Genomic DNA, 20,160 nt, shown 5'->3' with positions numbered 1-20,160 from the left:
CTACATTATTTTCTAGTCACTTATGGCAACAATTATAAATTGTGAAAAACATGTATAAATTTGTTTCTAGTCCAGTACACGGTCAACTCTTACTACTGTTTCTGAAACAATGAGAGGCAAACTGTGACGTTTTCTGTCCTCATTTCATTTAATCTCTGCTACATTGTCTTTTCCTGTGTCTGTGCGTGCTACTGCTACAAACTGAATTTCCCCGAATACGGGATGAATAAAGGTTAATCGAATCTAATCTAATCAAATGCTTTTGACCACTCTTATGTCCACTTTTGTAACAGCACCTGGGACATCTGTCCTTTCAAATGCTACTGTCACCAGGGATATGGTGTGGTGAGGGAGTCTATTGTTGAACAATGGATACAAACTGTTTGGATATGCTTGTGTGTTGGTGAGTCAGAAATGGAGAATGTATTAATACCAAGTCAGCTATCTTATTTTGCATCATTATATCTGCACATGAGTCATGTGTTTATTGCTGAGCAAGCATGACCATAGTAAGTGGCTACCTTAGATTGCTTCCTATTTCACTCTGTCGACAATGTGTGTGTTTTAAATGCCCTAGTGGTTGAGCTACGCTACAAATCCCACCAGTGACCAAATCTGGCTCTGATCCAGAGCTTGTTGCCTCAGAGGTATTGTTGCAATGTACATGGCCCTCAAGCACACACCGTGATTTGAACAGTTTCGTTTGAAGTGCGGGAACTGCATCCCTATATCTTATGATAAATATTGAACCCCATCCTACCACCCACTCACTGCCCTCAAATGGCTGCAACATACACCAGGGGTATCATAATTTATGTTAACCACATGTACTCGTACTTGACATTTTACTACAGATCTGTTTCTGCAAAGCAATGCAATTACAGCTATCTCACCTGTCCCAGTTCTTCTTTCATGGTCTTTACAGACACTGACAAAGGCTTAAAAAGTCTGAATTAAGAGAAACATATCCCTAGTAGAATTTCATTTTCATGACTGAAGCTGAAATGCAATTTTGTGAACTACAGAGTCTAGCTACTATATTGTCACAAAAGCAACACTTAAAAATGTTGTTTGGTATGAGTAAAAATGTGATACTTCTACTATACATGGCTTGATCCCTATCTGAATTTATTATTCGATAAAAACAACTTTCTTTTTCTCATTAGAGATTTATGCAAATAAATTAACTCCATGGACAAATATCTTTGGACCTTTACCACAATTTTCAGACTTTTAGCCACCCTAAACCCTGCGCTTTAAAGTCCAGGTCCAGTCTGCATGAGCAGATATAGTTTTCTTCCAACATCTGGTGGCTGGGATTTTTATTAAATTGCTTCTAGCCCAAGAATAACATTGGATTAATTGTCTTATTCAAGGATTGTTCATCTTTAGGTTTGGAATTGGACAATTCTCAAATCAAGAGGAGAAATTGGGGGCCCTTTTCTTTTTGAGTTTGACTTAACTCAATACACAAACGAAGATCCATTCAGGGATGGTTGGATGAGTTATGAGAAAAAAATGTTCAAACAGCTTATGCAAATGACGCAATCTTGTTCAACAAGAGACTAATTATGTATGCCATCCACATTTTCTTTTGAGGCATTGACCGAGATTCTATGAGACAAACTCTGTTGCTGTAAAAGTAGTCAGTTTTCTCCAAACGATTTCAGCTCTTATTCAGTACAGGCATTCGTCGACTTATGACCGCATCGGGGGTTAGGGTTGATAGTTTTGGTTGGTATTTTTTAAATTTGTGTTTCTTTAATTGCATTTATTATAAAATAAATACTTGTGGGGCGGCCCGGCGGCTGAATGGTTAGTGCGTCGGCCTCGGGTCTTGGGGTCAAATTCAGGTTAGTTCACCGGTGTGGAATTTGAATGTTCTCCCCGGGCCTGCGTGGGTTTCCTCCAGGTACTCTGCTTTCCTCCCACATTCCAAAAACATGCATGGTAGGCTGGTTGGACACTCTAAATTGCCCCGAGGTTTGGGTGTGAGTGTGCATGGTTGTCCGTCTCGTTGTGCCCTGCGATCGGTTGGCTACCGATCTCGCCTCTGGCAGGGAGCCAGCTAGGATAGGCTCCAGCACCCCCGCGACCCTAATGAGGATAAAGCGGTTCTGAAAATGATGATAATGATGATGATGGTAAATACTTGTGTTTAGTAAACAGAGAAAAGAGAGCAATTTTAATGTTATGTTTAGTAGAAAATGCAACATTTTGTCATTTACAACATTATTATTATTATACTTCATTTTCATTCTAGAGTAGAGAGGAAAAATGAACTAGTCAATAAATGAAATTCCATATATTTTTATTCAACAGATCACTTTTTCTAACTAATTGTGTCTTGGTTGTCTTTTTTGACTTTTTCAGTTTGTGTTGTATATTCCACCCTACATTTTTATGACCATCTTCAATTCAATACAATTGTCTTAAACTGCTGTAATTTTGCTCCTGTTATTATAAATTGTCTTTTCATTGCAGGGTGACATTAAAAAATAATAGTGACTCATTGGATGAGAACATGAGAATGGTAAAATATTTATATAATTCATTATCTCTCTAAATTCCCACACTAGTACTCACTGGAGGACTGGATATTGGCTTTGTAATCAACCATAAACTTGAAAAGTAGAATTCCTTGCTTGTTCAGTATCCTTGCTGATTGAATTTATACACATCTGAAGGCATGAATTATTGATAGCTCCTTTAAAATGATGAGACCTGCCAAATTATCTTGAAGCAAGGAGATGCCCTATCTCGTATTCTCATTTTGAGGCATATGTTTTTTTTTCCTTTTTTGTGTGATTGGAACAATGGTTAACTGCACAGGCTCTGTGGCACGTTCATAATACACAAGTAAAACTATCTCTCCTCCCTCTTGTCGTTGATTTACATCCCTTCATCTTTTTAATCTGTTTATGACTCTTGATTTGAGCTTGTTTTGGATGTCCATGAATCAATATCAGATCAGTTTCTCGTCTACTCCGTAGTGAAAGTGGTAGAGAATAAGAAGACTATATTACCAGGATGCAAATCCCTCACTCCCTCCCTGTCTCACTTGCTTGCTTTGTATGTTTCAGTTTCTTTCTTCTCCATACCACCCCTCAGCAGGGTGCCATCAACCATTCAGCCAAGGGAGGCCTTGAGGAATTGAAAGCGACAGTGCAGAAAAAGAATCGAAATACTAAAGCTAGCCAAGAGACGGAAGAGTTGCAAGAAAGGGACGTTGTAAAACGGTTAGGGCAGGATGGGATGCAGACGGAGCACTGTAGCACATTAGGAGATGGAGAGGGATTAGGGATTAAGGAAGAGGGTGGCGTCAGTGAACAAATTTCTATGGAGGGAAGAAAGAAATCTGTGGAATGACAGACAGCACCAAAAGAGGCATTTTACAGCCAATATGTATACGAATACCCAGAGGATATATTATGTAGTAGACTAGACAAAATGGTATTTGTCTGTGTAAGGATGCCATGTGCATTCAGTGCATGCAGGTTTTGCATTGTGAATTACTTCATTGCTTGGGCAGAGCTCAGGAAAGTCAATAAGAACCACAAATTATTAAAGACAAAATCAAGTTAAAAACAGAAAGTCAACTCATCAACTCAGAGGATGACATATGTAATAAAAAAAAAAGCAAATGAGCATAGGATCGAAAAATGCAATTCATTGCATTTCAAATAAACGTTGTGGACAACCAATTATCATTTTTTAGTAGTTAAAGTGTTATTACAGGAATTTTCCCCCATAGTAGTCCAAAATTTAAATGATCAAAATAAAAAACAATAAAGCGCACATCTCACGTTAAATTAGAAAAACGTGTGTAAAAATAGCACATTATTCTATTTATATTTGCACAAACCTACATTTTTCAATCTATTTATTTGTTGCTGTTGTTTTTTAGTTGTTTTTTTTAACCTTCATAAGTTAATGTGATTTTTTTAGCTGAGCTAATGTGTTCATTAGTCGGTGTACCAAAAAAAAATAGTGCGCTGACAAAGTTCCCTGTTTTCTATTGTGTTTGTGTTTTGGAAAGTACCTACTACTTTAATAGAGTTCAAATTTAACTAAGTATTTTACATCGTTGGATTCAAAGTGAAGAACAAGAATCACAATTTAAAGTTTTTGCCCCATATATTGCCTTATTGCAACTGGAGCCTTAATTGCTTTGTGGAATGAATATTATCTTGCTGTAATATTTGATCTAATACATGTACATCATCAGAATTAGCTAATGTACAGGTTCCGTGTGTTGGTCTGAATATGAATATATTTATATTTTACATCATTGACGCTAATGAGGTTAAGCAGTTTGGAAAATGTATGAATGAATCAATGCATTTTACATTTAGCTCTCTCAGTCAATGAATTTGTTCTCCCTCTAGGTCCTGGCAACATGGAGACTGTATCTCTTTTCTCTCAAAGTGCCTACAAAGGTAAAAGTATCTTCTCTCTCACTTGAATTTTATGGGTTTGACTCTCCAAACTTGATCTCTTAATATTTTCACACAGCAGTGCTATAATAGTGCAGGTTTGAAGCGGAGATACCCATTATAAAGACTAGTAGACCCCAGCTGCCAGCTTCTTACAAGCATTTGTGCCAGAAGTTTTACAATGAGCGAGTTGAGTTATTTCATGTTAACGTGGGCACAAAATAATCCACAATAAATCATGGTTCAATTACCAGCCGGCCTTATGTTTTCTGTAGACGTTTTAAAATATAAAACTCTCTTTCAGGTATTAACACTTAAAAGTAACTATACCATTTATGATTATTTAGACAAATACAAATTGGTCTCCTTCTCCATATAAACAGGAAGTTATGAGCAGGTTTTTTTAATTCAAATTTAAAGGACAATGTGATGATGAAAAATCAAAAATATATTTTACTAAAATGCATAAATATTTTTCAGGTACTTTTATAATAATTAATTCAGTCACACTGTAAAAATAAACAAGTTCGATGCAGATTTTATATTTGCCCCTGTGGGAAAAAATATATATATCAAGGTTGCGCGTAATAATGTGTCTGTGCGTGTGTGTAGGAACATTTTATCAGTTTATATGACAAAATTCTTAAGCAGGTGTTTCCAATCTTATTTACTGAACTTAAGAAAATAAAGATAAAAGGTTTCCAAAAAATAAATCTGCACAGCGTCCTTGCAATATCCCTGAAGTTGGCCACTGGCAAGGGTGCCCCTCAGGGCTAAGCAAATGTTGCTTTGTCGCAAGTTTTATCAGTGTGGGGCGGTGTTGAGAAGGGTCTCGTGAATTATACCCTCATGACTCAACTAAATTGAAGTGAAAAATGAACAAATAACTGTGATTCCATTCATGCCATTCACAAAAATGATTTGGCAACAACATTTCAATATGCTTTGCAAATATGCAGTGAGCAGGTTAAATAAGAATTATAAACCAATATTTCTCAAGGATAACTGTACATGTATCATGTATTTTTTTTACGAAGCACAAGGGTTAAGGATATGCTGGACAGCAATCTACGAAGGTAATATGCTGATTATTGATGATTATTTGTTTTATTTAAGGTGGAGGTCTCGTTCAATTTTTTGGAAATACGTGCAATGAACACTTATCAAGAACACCAGGTAGAACTGTTGACAATTCACTCTTGCTTCTTTATATGAAATAATATGTTGACAACTCCTATCTTATCTATTTCCTATAGGTTATAATTGATACAGACAAGACCACTTATTCACTGAGGCTGCAGACCCAGGATCAGTTGGATCACATGGTTGGTCACATCAACTGTGCCCTCTCCCGAGTCTTCAATAACTCGATTTATGCGTAAGCAACGAAGACCCATTTGCCTATAGGAAAAAAGTCTTCGAGTGTTTGTGTCGCATAAGCTGAGAAGCAAAGACAAGTTGTCTGTCATTAACAGTGCTCAACAGAGCTTTGAGATATTGGCCGTGTGAATTTAGGGTGGATTTCCTAATCATCAGCCAAGTGATTCCTAGCTATAGTTATCATCCTGCCATATTTGTGTCATGCTACATTCCAACAATCAGCAATCATTGTGACTAATTTAGCAGGCCAAAACAGAGTAGTTTGGGGCCAAAAACAAAGTATTAGTTCATCTTTTAGAGTAAACAGGAGAGGAATGCTCAACCATAACATCCTAAGTAGGACAGACGGTCATAAAAATGGAGCTATGAACATACGTACTGTTCTAGCTAAAGGCTCCATGATCACTTTCTCTCTGGAGCAAATTAACTTAGTTAACTCAAGTTTAAATAGTATGAGCAGTTGTCAGTCTTATCACTATGTTACAAAAGCAATGTTAACTTATCACAGCTACAGGCTCAAAAAGCAGTCCATCATTTTATTTTTAAAATACATTGGAAATTGTATTTTTTTTTCTTCAGTGCTGAGTCCTAGTTGCAATCAGAAGACAGGGGAGTTGCTTCCGCTTGCGAGTTTTAGCATGGATTTTCACATTTTTAATGAAAAAAATAAAAAATAAAAAAATAAGCCGCTTCATGGTGTAGAGGTTCACTCGTCTTCGTTGCAGACGGGCTCGATTTCCGCAGGGGGCGGTATGATTGGGAGTGTGGATGGTCGTTTGTCTCCCTGTGTGCCCTACGACTGACTGGCGACCAGTCTAGGGTGAAGTCAACCTTTCGGACAGCTGGATTAGGCTCCAGCAACCCTTGCAATACTTTTGAGGATGGGCGGTATGGAAGATGAATGAATGAATGAATAAAAAAATAAAATAAAAATTTCCCCAGAAAAAAATCTGTGATGGAGTGACGGAGCGATAACCGAAGCGCGAAGTAGCGAGGTGTCTCTGTATACCCATTTTTACTGGGAATTTAGCCCGTCACTCCAATCAGCAGGCAGGGCCATCCCTTAACTTGACCACACACAAACTTGGCCCTCACATGGGAATACAGTGGTACCTCGTCATACGACCGTTCGTCATACGGAATGCTCGTCTTACGGGGGAAATTTCGATCGAATAATTCGCCCGTGATGCGGTCAAAGTTTCGTGATGCGACCAAGCCAGGTTGCCATGGCATTTTTTTTGGCATATCTTTCGTGTATAACAATATTTACGAGCACCGGATGAGCTATTCAGACCAGGAAACGCACAACGCGCATGCGCGGTGAAAAGAGGGCTTTCTGGGTAATGAAGTATACTCGTGCTCGCAAAAGTATCCCCGGTAGCAACTCTATCATAGGCGCCGTTCGATGGGACGCGAACACAGATGCTACAAGCTAAAAGGAGCCGCTAGCCAGCGCCCCTGTAGCTCCCATGAGAAATCCGACTCGGATCGCTGCCGCCTGTGCGACGAGGAAACAGAGTCGTCTGAACACTTATGGCTCCGCTGTCCGGCCTTAATGACCGAACGCTACCATCGCGGCTTGGGCAACTCCCTGGATGAACTTATCCGTGTTCCAGTGGCAGCCCTAGCGCTGCTGAGGGTAATCCTCAGGCGCCTGAGGTGAAAAAGAAGAAGAAGAAGAAGAAGAAGAAGAAGAAGAAGAAGAAGAAGAAGAAGAAGAAGATGAGCAGCGGGGCGATCGCTGATAAGACTGCTTGCTGCTCGTTGGCAAGTGGTCGTGCGTTCTCCGATTGTGAGGACATTTGTGTGCATCATTTTCGGAATATTTTGAAGGGAATAGTACGACAGCAAACAGCCCATCGATAGCGAACGTGAGGGTGGAGTGTTTGTTCTGTTTACGAGTGCGTTGTGTGGAGGAAAAAAAAAACGAAGCCCCTCTCCCCTCGGCGAAATCCGGCCAATTTTAGTTAGATTAAACACTTTATTTCTATTAAACCACTCGTTATTTATTACTTTGTCAATATATGGCGAATTATAAGAAATAAAACTTTTTTTCAATCCAATATCCTGTTTCTGGTGTTTTTTTCAGAGAGTTGGAACGAATTAAATTGTTTCCCATTCATTTCAATGGGAAACTTTACCTCGAGTTACGAGTAACTTGTCATACGAGCTCAGTCCCGGAACGGATTAAGCTCGTATCTCGAGGTACCACTGTATAGTAATCAGCAAACCATTTAACCCCTCCATTCACACAGAAATGTCTTCCAGTAATCTATTTGTCATTAACAAAATATACAGTGGTACCCCTACTTAAGAATGCCTCTAAATACGAAATTGTCACGTTACAAAACACTTTGATATGCAAATGACTGTTCTAATATACAAAAACAAGATCCAAGTTACGAAATCCCTCAAAACGTGAATGTATTTTCTGTCAGTCATTTTATTTTGAAATTGTCTATTATTCTTTACAATTGTAAAATACTGCTCTCCTTAGGAAAAATACAAGTTGCGAAACAAGTTTTGGAATCAATTAATTTGTAAATTAAGGTATAAATGACTGTTCTATTTTTTATTTTTTTTCTGATGATGGGATAAAAGAGAAGGCTGAAATCTCAGATGAAGCATGCGATAGAGAATGGAGAAGGCAGCGATAGCCTAATTGCAGTGCTTTATAACTGATTGGTGCTGCTGGTTGACATTCAATACCCAATGTAGATAGTATTATAATAATACACATACAATGACTGCATGATGATTCTAGAGATATATAGAGATTAAGGTCAGTGATGTTTTTGGCGGTTTTCTGTGATTTGTTCACAAATAGGATTAAGGATGGTTTAAAACAGGGTTATGTTTGTAAAAAGGGTTTCATCCTATCAAAGAGTCTTAGCAAGTAGTGCACAAGAATTTAGGTTTACTACCCTCCAAAGTATTAGTCCTTTCTGTTCACTGGAAGACCTAGAATTTACAAGAAAATCAATCCAACTTCTAGATTCACGGGGGAAGCAATACATGCTTCAAACTTCAAAACTATGACAGTCCACATTCGCTCTCGCTCTAATTTTCTTTCTAACCTTCTCATTTAAAGACAAAATAAAAATGCAAATTTACTACAAATAAATATATAATTAAGTCAGAGACTTTAATAGATTTCTTAATGCACATTTGACATCAATTACAGCAAGTTTTTTTAACTCTGATACATGATCAACAATCCAATTTGTTTTTTAACCTTTTTTATCATATGATCTTGACTAACACAGTTATAAAGACTACATTGGAAACTAGGGAGTAGTTAAAATTGTTCATGTCCATCCATCCATCCATCCATCCATCCATCCATCCATCCATCCATCCATCCATCCATCCATGAGTTAGTTTCATCCATAGTTTTCCTAGCAAGTCCTGTATCGTCCTCAGAGCTTTTTTGCTGATTTGTCAGGCTTGATCAAAAAGTCTGGCAGGTTCTGGCACCAGGCAGGGGACACCCTGAATCGGTAGCCAGCCAATTTCAGGGCACAATGAGACAAACAACCATTCACGCTCACACCCATACCATAACTAGGGGCAACTCAGTGTTCAACCAGCTACCAAGCATGTTTTTGGGATGTGTGAGGAATTCAGAGTACTGGGAGAAAATTTACGCAAGCCCGGAGAGAACATGTAAACTCCACACAGTAAGGACCCACCTGAGATCGAAGCTTCGACCCCAGAACTGTGAGGCCAATGCACTACTACTCGTCCACCGGGCCACATTTAGGCAGTTTTTCTTTATTATTTTTAAAGTTGTGTTTTGATGGTTTCAAACTTCCTTAGAGAACTAGAGCCGGACCTTAGGTCTGGCTTCTCAGAAGGGCGGTTGCAAATGATTGAAGAGGATCCAACTTACCGTGTTGGTGTTAATCTAGTTAATAATGATATATTCCCGTTTAAAACCTCCCTATGTACATAACACAATATAGTCAGGTGTTGTGTACGTGTAGATTCTTTTCTAAAGGTTAGTGAAATTTGGGCAGTGCAGCTACTGGTCAAGTGCGTCTGCATCCTACGCAACTTGGAACTCACAAGTCATGACATATAGTCAGAATTTGAGAACATCTGTTTAATGTACAGCAGTAGCTACACTTACAAATACTTTTACATAAAAAATGCTCAAGTTCCATAACGCTTTGATATGCAAATTACTGTCCCAATTTAGCTCCAAGTTACAAAATCCCCCAAAGGATAAATACAGTTCTTATCTCTGTTATTTTATTTTGAAGAAGTGGGCCCTGTTATCCAACCATTACTGATATTGCAAGGACATATGGCCGTAACACACATGCCATCGCTACGATATTGAAGGAGAAGGAAGCATTAAAAGCAACGACTCCTTGGCTTGTTCTCGCTCTACTGAATGAGGAGTTTGATAGACTGTTACTCTTTTTGAGTTGTATTTAATAGTATTTTTTTAAAAATTCATAATTTAAAGTTTTTGCATGTTTGTTAGTCATTTGAATACATTAGTAAATAATTTTATTATCATTTTCTCTTAGGGCGGGGCTTACAGCTCTGGGGTCCTGGGTTCAAAGCCAGGTCACGTCCACATGTGTGGAGTTTGCATGTTCTCCCGGGGCCTGCGTGGGTCTCCTCTGGGTACTCTGGTTTCCTCCCACATTCCAAAGACATGCATGGTAGGCTGATTGGACACTGTAAATTGCCCCTAGATATGAGTGTGAGCGTGAATGGTTGTTTGTCACCTTGCGCCCTCCAATTGCCTGGCCACCAATTCAGGCTGTCCCCCGCCTCTGGCCCGAAGTCAGCTGGGATGGGCTCCAGCACCTTGCGCAACCCTAGTGAGGATAAAACAGTTGAGAAAATGAGATGAGATAAACACTTGCCCATTAAACACATACTGCCGAGTTGCCAATTCAAGTGAAGTGTTTAATGTAAACATTAAATGTTCAAATTTGATCTATTCAGGTGGGGTTAAGTAAGCTGATGATTTTTCCTACTCCTTTTCAAACATTGTATGTTTATATTGTATCTAAGTGTCAGAGTTTGTTTGCAAAACTGAAATCCATGCGATTGCTTGGATATGAATGTTGTATGAAAACAGTAGTCTTCACCAACACTGACCAAATTTCTGCTGTGATAACGGATCTTAAACTCCCGGACGAGCCCCCACTCTGTTACGACTCCCCCCTGGTAGTAAGATGTACCAGGGAGTCACAACTACCACAGCAGAAAAACCCGGCCAATGAGCAGACAGACACACAAGGCAATTAACATTAAATTATAATTTATTAACACCAAAGTCAACAGAAAACCAGGACTACGGGACAACATAGGCGAAGAAAAAGATACTAAATTGGCACCCTTAAATGGCTGATTAGCTCTGGCTGGCAGTGAATTCCTGTCTCCCATCTTCGTTCATTACACTTAAATGAAAAAGGTAATAACCGCCCCCGACAGGTGTTCAAACGAACACCCCAAAATACAGGAAATAAGGCCAAAGGGTGCCACTGTGAGACTGATGGAATAAAAGTCTAGACACAGAAATAGTGCTACATGCTTGTTCTGAAGTTTCCTTCCCTTGAGTCACTGAATTTGATGGTTGTCATGCATCACTTGATCTCTCCCAAGAGTACAGTGCATTTGAGGCCATGCCTGAGCAGTTTGGAGTTTAATCAAGCTTAAGTGTACAAAAAGCAGTATTTGAGGCATTTGCTGTGGTTTACTGTAATACTTTTATCACATGAAGAATTCCTCTCGTTTATTTTAATTATTATGGGAGCTGCACACTCTTTTGCATAAATACACTTTCAGTATCCGGTATTTCATTTTCAAATTGCCATGGTAGAGTTACTTTCCCATTGAATATCTTCCAATTTCTAACTGGCCTCCAATTAGTAAGAATGTAGCTGTGTCTCCATAATGCCAGAACCGAGGTTAGTCCACTGTAAGTGGGCGCGCTGTTTAGCGGACACCGAGCCCGACCAGGGAGTGCGGCGCCAAGCCGACCCAAAAACAGTGGGTAGTCGCTACCTTCTGATCAAAAGCCCCCTTTATGGGCACTATTTAATTTTTTTTGCAGGATCATGGCTGATTAGCTCTGGCTGGCAGTTAATTCCTGTCTCCCATCTTCGTTCATGACAGAGTCATTTCTTGAGTTTTTTTGAGTGTGTGTAACATTAGTTTTTAAGTTGTGCATTTACGTGCGTGTCTGCGAATGTTTACTCAGCTGCCACTCAAATTTCCACCCCATTGGAACATGTCTTTGAATTTCTAATTCATTTTAAAGGCTTAATAAACTTTTTTTTATTTGTGTAACCTTAATCCTCTATCCCTAAAGCCCCCCACACATCCTGGCTCCCTTCTCAGCTTTAGGCCAACCCAAGAGGGACTTAACAGTACGTATCTTAAAGGCCATTTATACGAAAAGGGGGGCATGCTTTTTGTGCTGGGATTGTTTTGAGGGGTGAAACCGCAAAAATCTAAAAACACATTCTAGATTGGTATTCCAACAGCCAACAGTGTTTGAAAGTGGTTGTCTTATTTTTGTTTGCTGTTTGTTGTCATCACTTTATGATATGAGGTGTCAGAGCCAATTTTTGAGTGTCATAAAGCTCGGGAAACTTCAAGAAAGCAAGTGTGTATCTGTCTACCGAACAGCATGATATCACCACACCAGCACCTCTTCTCTTGGACAGGCTTAGAGTTTGCCACAAATAACTCACTTCTGATGGGATTGTACCCTCCCTGAAAGCAGACGGTTTTAGAATGGGAACCTTTTAAACTAAATTTTCTTGAAACTCGACCTCATCATAGAACATGTTGGAAGACGTTTGCATACTTGTGAGAAGGCACCATACCTGATTTCTGTGTGATTTTGAAAAAACAAACTAAACAAAGGGATAATGTTTAAAGGTACTGGAAAATGGGTAAAATTAGCCTTGAAAGTCTTTTGGCCATGAAATAGTTGGACAAGCCCTGAAGCATTTTCATTTGTTCTTTTGTTTGATTTTTTTAAATTCTTCTCACGTTTAAAATCATTCATTTATAAAGTAAGGAATTTTACGAAAAACTCCGCCCTTTTCAGTGGCCAGAAAAAATGAACATCTTGAAAAAGGTCAAAATAGGATTTACAAACACATATTGTCTTTCAAACTTGATAAGATGGCTGCAAAGGCTATTAAAATTAATTATAAAACATAATAATTATTTAAAATTTAAATGTAACGACCACCTTTGGGGGATACTTTTTAAAATTTCAAGTAAAAACAATCTTTTTTTTTCTCTGATTCACACCCTATGTAACCTTTTTGAGAGGCCAAAAGATTTCTCAAAGCTGTATAATTATCTGCCTATTAAAGTTACACCCTCTTTTATCTTACAGTCCACCTATTTGTCGAGCAGAAGGAGACATCACTGATGGAATTCACACATATTCACCAATTCCAGAGTCATCATTAGACCCCCAAAAAACCTGTGGTCAGTACGTGTCAATTGATTTCATGCTCATACAGTATGTGGTAAAACACCTAGATTATTAACTGAGTGAATTACAAGTTTTATGAAAGTTATCTGTTATGCCTTTTTGCAATGTAATCTTTTTACTGTAATTTTAACGCTATAAAGTACTCCTTGCTAAAAGACGCACAGCCAAAATTACTTAAAATTTAAGGGAAAAAAATCTATATATGCCCAACCTAACTATTAGCTGCATGTGTCCATCTCTTAAAATGAGGTATTTGCATAGAGATATGTTACAAAGAAACATTTGATTAGTCAAAAATATAGTGGTACCTCTATTTACCAAATTAATTGGTTGCATAAGTGGTTTTGTAACTTGATTTTTTTGTGAAAAGGGCCACTTTCTCCATGTAAAAGCTCCAATCCATTCTAAGATTCTGAATACTATCAACTAAACCCTTTAATAAATGGGAAAGCAACTCATTCCAATTTCAAAATAAAATACAGAAAGTGTATTCACGCTTCGGCGGATGTTCGATTTTTGGGGGGAGAATTTTCCTTTCGTAACTTAAATTTCTTTCGTATCCTGAGACAAAATCTTCCCAGTGGGGTCTTTTGTAACATGAATATTTTGTATGTATAGATGCATTCCTCAGTAGAGGTACCAATGTGTAATTATTAACCAAATTAAGACGGCAAGTTGCATTCTCATTCCTAAGTATTCATAAACGGGCTGTCGAGGGAGCCACACACCCATTCAAACTATAAATGCACAGCTTAAAAAAAAGTCACTATATTTCCAAAAAAAAAAGATTAAAATCCACTTAAACTTGATTTCCAAGCTCGCAGTGGAAGTCCTCTTAAACATCTCCATTGTAGGCTACTTTGATTACTTTGATTGGCAATAAAGTCCTTTGAGTGCTGGTAGAAAACTGTTAAAAAACGTTAGCATAGCAACTTCTCGTTATAGCAAACAGTGAATATCCATCCTTTAAAATTTAAAATTATTCTTATATTTCGTTACATAACATCATATGGAGCCCTGTTTATCCATAAAATCTCCAGAGTATTTAAAAAAAGCCTCAATTGGCCAATAAGCCTTATCGGCAGCCGAGATGTTTAACCATCCATGTTTGACTTAAATGGTTCTTTTTTCGTGGCACCCAAGGTCGTCTCTTGACAACAAGTTGCTGTTAACATGGAAAAAGCTTGGAATACTAAAACAAAGTTAGGCAGCCCGGTGGAACGAGTGGTTAGCGCATCGGCCTCTCATCTCTGGGTTCCTGGGTTTAAATCCAGGTCGGTCCACTTGTGTGGAGTTTGCATGTTCTCCCCTGTATGGGTTTCTCCGGGTACTCCGGTTTCCTCGCACATTCCAAAAACATGCATGGTAGGCTGATTGGACACAAAATTGCCCCTAGGTATGAGTGTGAGTGGGAATGCTTGTTTCTCTCCTTGTGCCCTGCAATCGTCTGGCCATCGATTCAGGGTGTCCCCCGCCTCTGGCCTGAAGTCAGCTGGGATAGGCTCCAGCACCCCTCGCAACCCTAGTGAGGGTAAAGCGGTTCAGAAAATGGGATGAGATGAGATGAGACATCATGATCTGAAAGGTCACTGAGTGAAATCAAATGAAAATACTAGGTCATTTTTTAAAATTTTGAAGCTGAATATGAAGCCTTTTTGGCTAAAACTATTCCATGAGTAAGCCACTCTATTCTAAAAACCGCAGGGTTCCTATAGAGAGAAAAAAAAGTTGCTATTTATCGTCCAAAAATTACAATAATCTATTAGCGAACGTCCCGCACTGCATGTTGCTCGTTGTTTACAACAGAAATCTCCATATGCTTTCATCTTTGGTATTAATGTATTTCTTCTCTGTGCTTGGGAATATATTTTCTTTTATCCTTATCATTTAAGGAGGTTTTTCAGAGACATATGCAGCTCTCTGTGACTATAATGGAATTGGGTGCAAAGAAGAAGTGCAGTGGGTAAGAAAAATACAATATGCTTTTTATTGATGTTTACTCTTTTTCCTTTTTGTGTCCTTATCTATCTATTCATCTATCGACAGTATTAAAGCACAGTCTGGTTTAGCTAAATCCCCCAAAAAAGAGCACAGACAGTTTACATCAAAGTTCCGCGGCCCGCTGGGGCGAGTGGTTAGCGCGTCGGCCTCACAGCTCTTGGGTCCTCGGTTCAAATCCATGTCACTTCCACCTGTGTGGAGTTGGCATGTGATGCCCAGGCCTGTTTGGGTGTCCTCTGGGTACTCTGGTTTCCTCCCACATTCCAAAAACATGCACGGTAGGCTGATTGGACACTCTAAATTGCCCCCATGTATGAGTGTGAATGTGCATGGTTGTCCATCTCGTTGTGCCCTGCGATCGGCTGGCCACCAAGTCAGGGTGCCCCCTGCCTCTGGCCCGGAGTCAGCTGGGATAGGCTCCAGCACCCCCCGCGACCCTAATGAGGATAAAGCGGTTCAGAAAATGAAAAAATGTAAAAGTTACTTTTTACACACTCGGAATGCCAAAAAATATCAGCGACTCAGCCCACTGTTTCAATGATATGATTCGAATTTCATCACTCTGTCCCTGGTTGGTCATGTCTTCAGATCCATGATCGCCGTCTTTCTCTATCATTAAGCGCGCCACCATCTAGTAATTTCTTCAATGTTGTTCCATGAAAAGATGTAATAAAAGCAATGCTGAGTTAAGAGGAGTGTACTCACTTTTACAATATACTGCATATGGTAACTGTTTTAATACGGTAAGTTCTTTTGAATTCATAATCTTAAATTGTGTGTTGATATGCGGCCCGGTGGGGCGAGTGGTTAGCGCGTCGGCCTCTCAGCTCTGGGGTCCAGACAGCTGGGATACGCCCCAGCACCCCCCGCGACCCTAATGAGGATAAAGCGGTTCAGAAAATGAAATGAGATGAGGTGTTGATATGCCTCTACTGTTTTGTCAGATGCCAGACATTTGCCTCCTCTCTCCCCTTGCATTCGGCCTTCAACAACATTAGATAATGCTATTTTATACGTCTTTTATTCTTTATAATGGCTTAATAAAGAAGTTTATTTTCTTTTTTTCTCTTTTTTTGTATGTTTCTCATACATACATTTCATACAAAATTGGTGTACATTTATCATTTTTAATGGTTTAGTTGGTAGTATTGGTGACCTTAGAACGGATTAGGTATTTTATATATATATATATATATTAATATATATATATTAAATATATATTTATATATAAAGCACCCATAAGTTGGTGATCTATTTTCATTTACCTATGAGACGTTTCATTTTTGTTGTTTTTTTTCCTCTACTGAACCACTTAACGTAATCATTGCAGTAAAATCTCCAACTTAAAATGTGACACTTGTGCATGTGAAAGCAATTGTCTGAAAAAACAGTTTGAAGGCTGATTAATCGTCTCCCTTTTGTTTTCTTTAAGAGGTCGTTGTTAAAAAGAAGGCAATAAATAGTGCAAAATTGATGCAAGAGTGTTAGTTAAGGATGGAAAAAAAATAAATTATGTAAAATGTGTCTTTACTTACGAAAAATTCAATTTACCAATCTCCTCCTGGAACAAATTAATTTCGTAACAAGAGGCACCATTGTGTTCATCATGGAACATGTTTGAGAAGTCCACAGGTCAATAGGAAATCGTTCAAACTTTGTTAGGAATGTAAAAATATATCAGCATTACTGAAAAGAAATCAGTACCCCGTACCATAGATAAGTATGGGGAAGACAGCATCTGGACGTATTTTATTGAATCAAATCATCGTGTCTGCAGCATTTAATTATAGGTACATACCCACCCGCTTTGCATAACCTGTTTAACATGCCTGTAAAAGTGGACTGGGAGATGTGAGCAACAGTTGCCATAGTGTGCTGAATTGACAAAAAGAAATGCAAATTTTAGAGCTTTTTCATCATTGACTTATAACTTTAGTTCATGTAGAATTTTTAAGGTTACATTGCTGACTAGACAATATGTTGAAAATTTTGCTTTCCAAATTCTAACATATTTTACATCATCAGAGAAGAACTCCCTGCCTTTTACTGCTGCTGTTTCAATACATGCCATTTGACACTTATTAAAGACGCAAAATTTCGAAGTGCAATTTGTTGTTTGATAAATTCACAGTGCATGCTAAATAAATTGATCTATGTGGTAATTTAATCAAAATTGTGTTTGCTTTTGGGTGTGAAAATCTTTAATAATTCAGGCCCATAGTCTCTTTCACTTATTTTTGCTGGCAAGTAGGTACTAGAATCAGAATTTCAAATTCGCTGAAAATCACTTTGAGGTTTTGTTCTTATATAGTCAGTTTGCTCACTGAAAAGAGTCCATGCTGGTTCATTTGTTTATGACCATGATTTGCCAATTTAAAAATTTGAGTGCTGTTTCTTACATTGTAATGTTATAAAAATCGATATTCTCATGTGATTTCTCCTTTTCTCTTTTCTATTTTTTAGGATGTTGACACAATCTACCACTCACAGGAGAACAGGGAGTTAAACCTATTGGATTTCAGTCATCTTGACACCAGGTGAAATGATTTATGTTTTTGTATCCAATGATTACTATTGATACTTGGAGTCGAGCATTTGAGTGCCTTTTGATGGTTGTCTCTTGAAGGTTTAGGATTAATTCATTCATTCATTTCTAAACTGCTTTTATCCTCAATAGGGTCACGGGGTGGTGCTGGAGCCTATCCCAGCTGACTCCGGGCCAGAGGCAGGGGACCCATACCTAGGGGCAATTTAGAGTGTCCAATCAGCCTATCCATGCATGTTTTTGGAATGTGAGAGGAAACCGGAGTACCCGGAGGAAACCCACACAGACCGGGGAAATCAAGCAAACTCCACACAGGTTAACCGACCTGGAATTGAACCCAGGACCCCAGAGCTTTGATGCCGACGTGCTAACCACCCATGCCGCCGGGTTGCCGGTTTAAGATTAAGTCATTTGTTAATTTTCAAGAGCGGTGTAGTATATGGCATAATTTTTCTATATTTCTGTTGGCCAGATACTACAAAACTCAAGTTAAAATCACTGTTTAGATTTGTTCTGTCAGCACACAAATAAGAAAATAAGCACATGTTCACAAGCAGACACATAAGATCTTGAGGCTCAACTTCAAATTAAATTTGCTCACTACATCAGACTTTATGGTGTACCTTATTTCTGGTTCATTTTGGATAAACTGTAAGCATATTCATACGAACAGTCTCTCGCTAAAAACTTTGATTCAAGGAATTTTGGGTGTAAAGGGGGTTCTGATTTTTTTCTTATTCACATTGAAAACTAAAATGCAGCTTTTGAAGTGGAAGAGAAGCTCATGTATTTGTTAAAACTTCTGATGGTCTCATGTTTGTTTTCTTTAGGTCAAAAACTAGTTGAGATTGGATCAATAGTCGTGCTAATGAACACGACCTAGTAGTGTACTCCATAGCCATTTGAAACAAAAATATTCATATACATATGCAATCTTACAACTTGAGTTTATTCATACATATAATTTGACACAATCATTTGTCTATATTTGGAAACAAAGAATGATTGTCAATAATTGTCCATTTACCAAACACGTAATTTGATCTTTAAAAATCTTAGTTATGTTTTATTATATTTCATACGTTATTATTATTATTATTATTATTGTTATTATTATTATTATTATTATTATTATTATTATTATTATTATTATTATTATTATTATTATTATTATTATTATTATTATTATTATTATTATATTGTAGTTTACTATAAGATATTAATAACCTTTGACAGATACAGTCTTCACGTTCTTCATTCAGTTGGAAAGTGTTATTTTGGAAAAAGAAACCCATTAGCTGTCACTTCTTATCCTCAGTACATTGTATTATTTGATCGAGAAGAACATCCTGAGATCTCCCGTTGAATGCATGTTCTCTCTGGGCCTGCGTGGGTTTTCTCCATGTACTCCGGTTTCCTCCCACATTCATAAAAACATGCATGGTAGGCTGATTGGAAACTCTAAATTGCCCCTAGGTACGAGTGTGAGAGTGAACGGTTGTGCGCTGCGATTGACTGCCCACCGGTTCATAAAATGAATATATATATATATATATATATATATATATATATATATATATATATATATATATATATATATATATATATATATATATATATATATATTAATATATACATGCATAAAACGAGTACAAAAGCCCAGTATCCGTGTTTGTGTTAAAATTCCTCAATCATGCTTGCTCTTTTTCTTGTCTCTCCTTCCTTATTATTCTGCAGCATATCTATATTTCTTGGTTTGATTGTAAAATTTCTCGTGGGCCTTGTTTTGTTACGTATTTCATTAATGCTGTGCATTTACAAGACAGAGAGAACAGTGTTCCCGTCACGGCACTTTTTGCGTCCTCCGGTCATTATTTTTCTTTACTTGGCTAGTTAATTTGAACGAATCGTAGTGATTTTGAGAACAAAATTGAGCAATAAAGTTAATAAAAAAACCAAACAAACAATAATAACACTGGATTATTTCCATGAATTTAATTTGTGGATGTTTGCAAAAATCACCAAATTGCTAAAGTCACACAGATCATTCAAAAATAAAATCTGACAGACCATCTGAACACACAAGCCATATAATATTTTCATTGTGCCATATAATCAGATATTTTAATTAACTGTTATGAGCCCTGCTTCTGAGTGAGCGAGGTAGGGACAGTTTCCACTACTGAACAGGCCCATGTGTATGAATACAGTTTAGTTCTGAAGTGAATGTTTATGTGTTCGGTCTGTCTTTTGTTCAGTCAAAAGCAACACTTGCTGCTCCATCATCTCTGGCCAAAAGCCATCCAGTGAATAAT

General features: G+C 38.0%; 1 protein-coding gene across 4 annotated transcripts in view; it reads left to right on the top strand.

Moving 5' to 3' along the window:
* Positions 1–20,160, top strand: part of carmil3 (capping protein regulator and myosin 1 linker 3) — a 74,682-nt gene that overhangs the window by 11,742 nt on the left and 42,780 nt on the right. For 3 of the 4 annotated variants that reach the window (XM_077615868.1, XM_077615869.1, XM_077615867.1), the window contains exons 3-8: positions 4,389–4,439; positions 5,553–5,612; positions 5,693–5,814; positions 13,198–13,292; positions 15,192–15,262; positions 17,764–17,837. In XM_077615868.1, the coding sequence (XP_077471994.1) occupies positions 4,389–4,439; positions 5,553–5,612; positions 5,693–5,814; positions 13,198–13,292; positions 15,192–15,262; positions 17,764–17,837 (473 nt within the window). Of the gene's footprint in view, positions 1–4,388; positions 4,440–5,552; positions 5,613–5,692; positions 5,815–13,197; positions 13,293–15,191; positions 15,263–17,763; positions 17,838–20,160 lie in introns of those variants that run through there. The other variant, XM_077615870.1, reaches the window with a different exon arrangement.

This window comes from Stigmatopora argus, chromosome 12 (assembly GCF_051989625.1).
Source record: "Stigmatopora argus isolate UIUO_Sarg chromosome 12, RoL_Sarg_1.0, whole genome shotgun sequence".
Taxonomy (NCBI): domain Eukaryota; kingdom Metazoa; phylum Chordata; class Actinopteri; order Syngnathiformes; family Syngnathidae; genus Stigmatopora; species Stigmatopora argus.
This window is presented reverse-complemented; position numbering and strand designations above follow the sequence as displayed.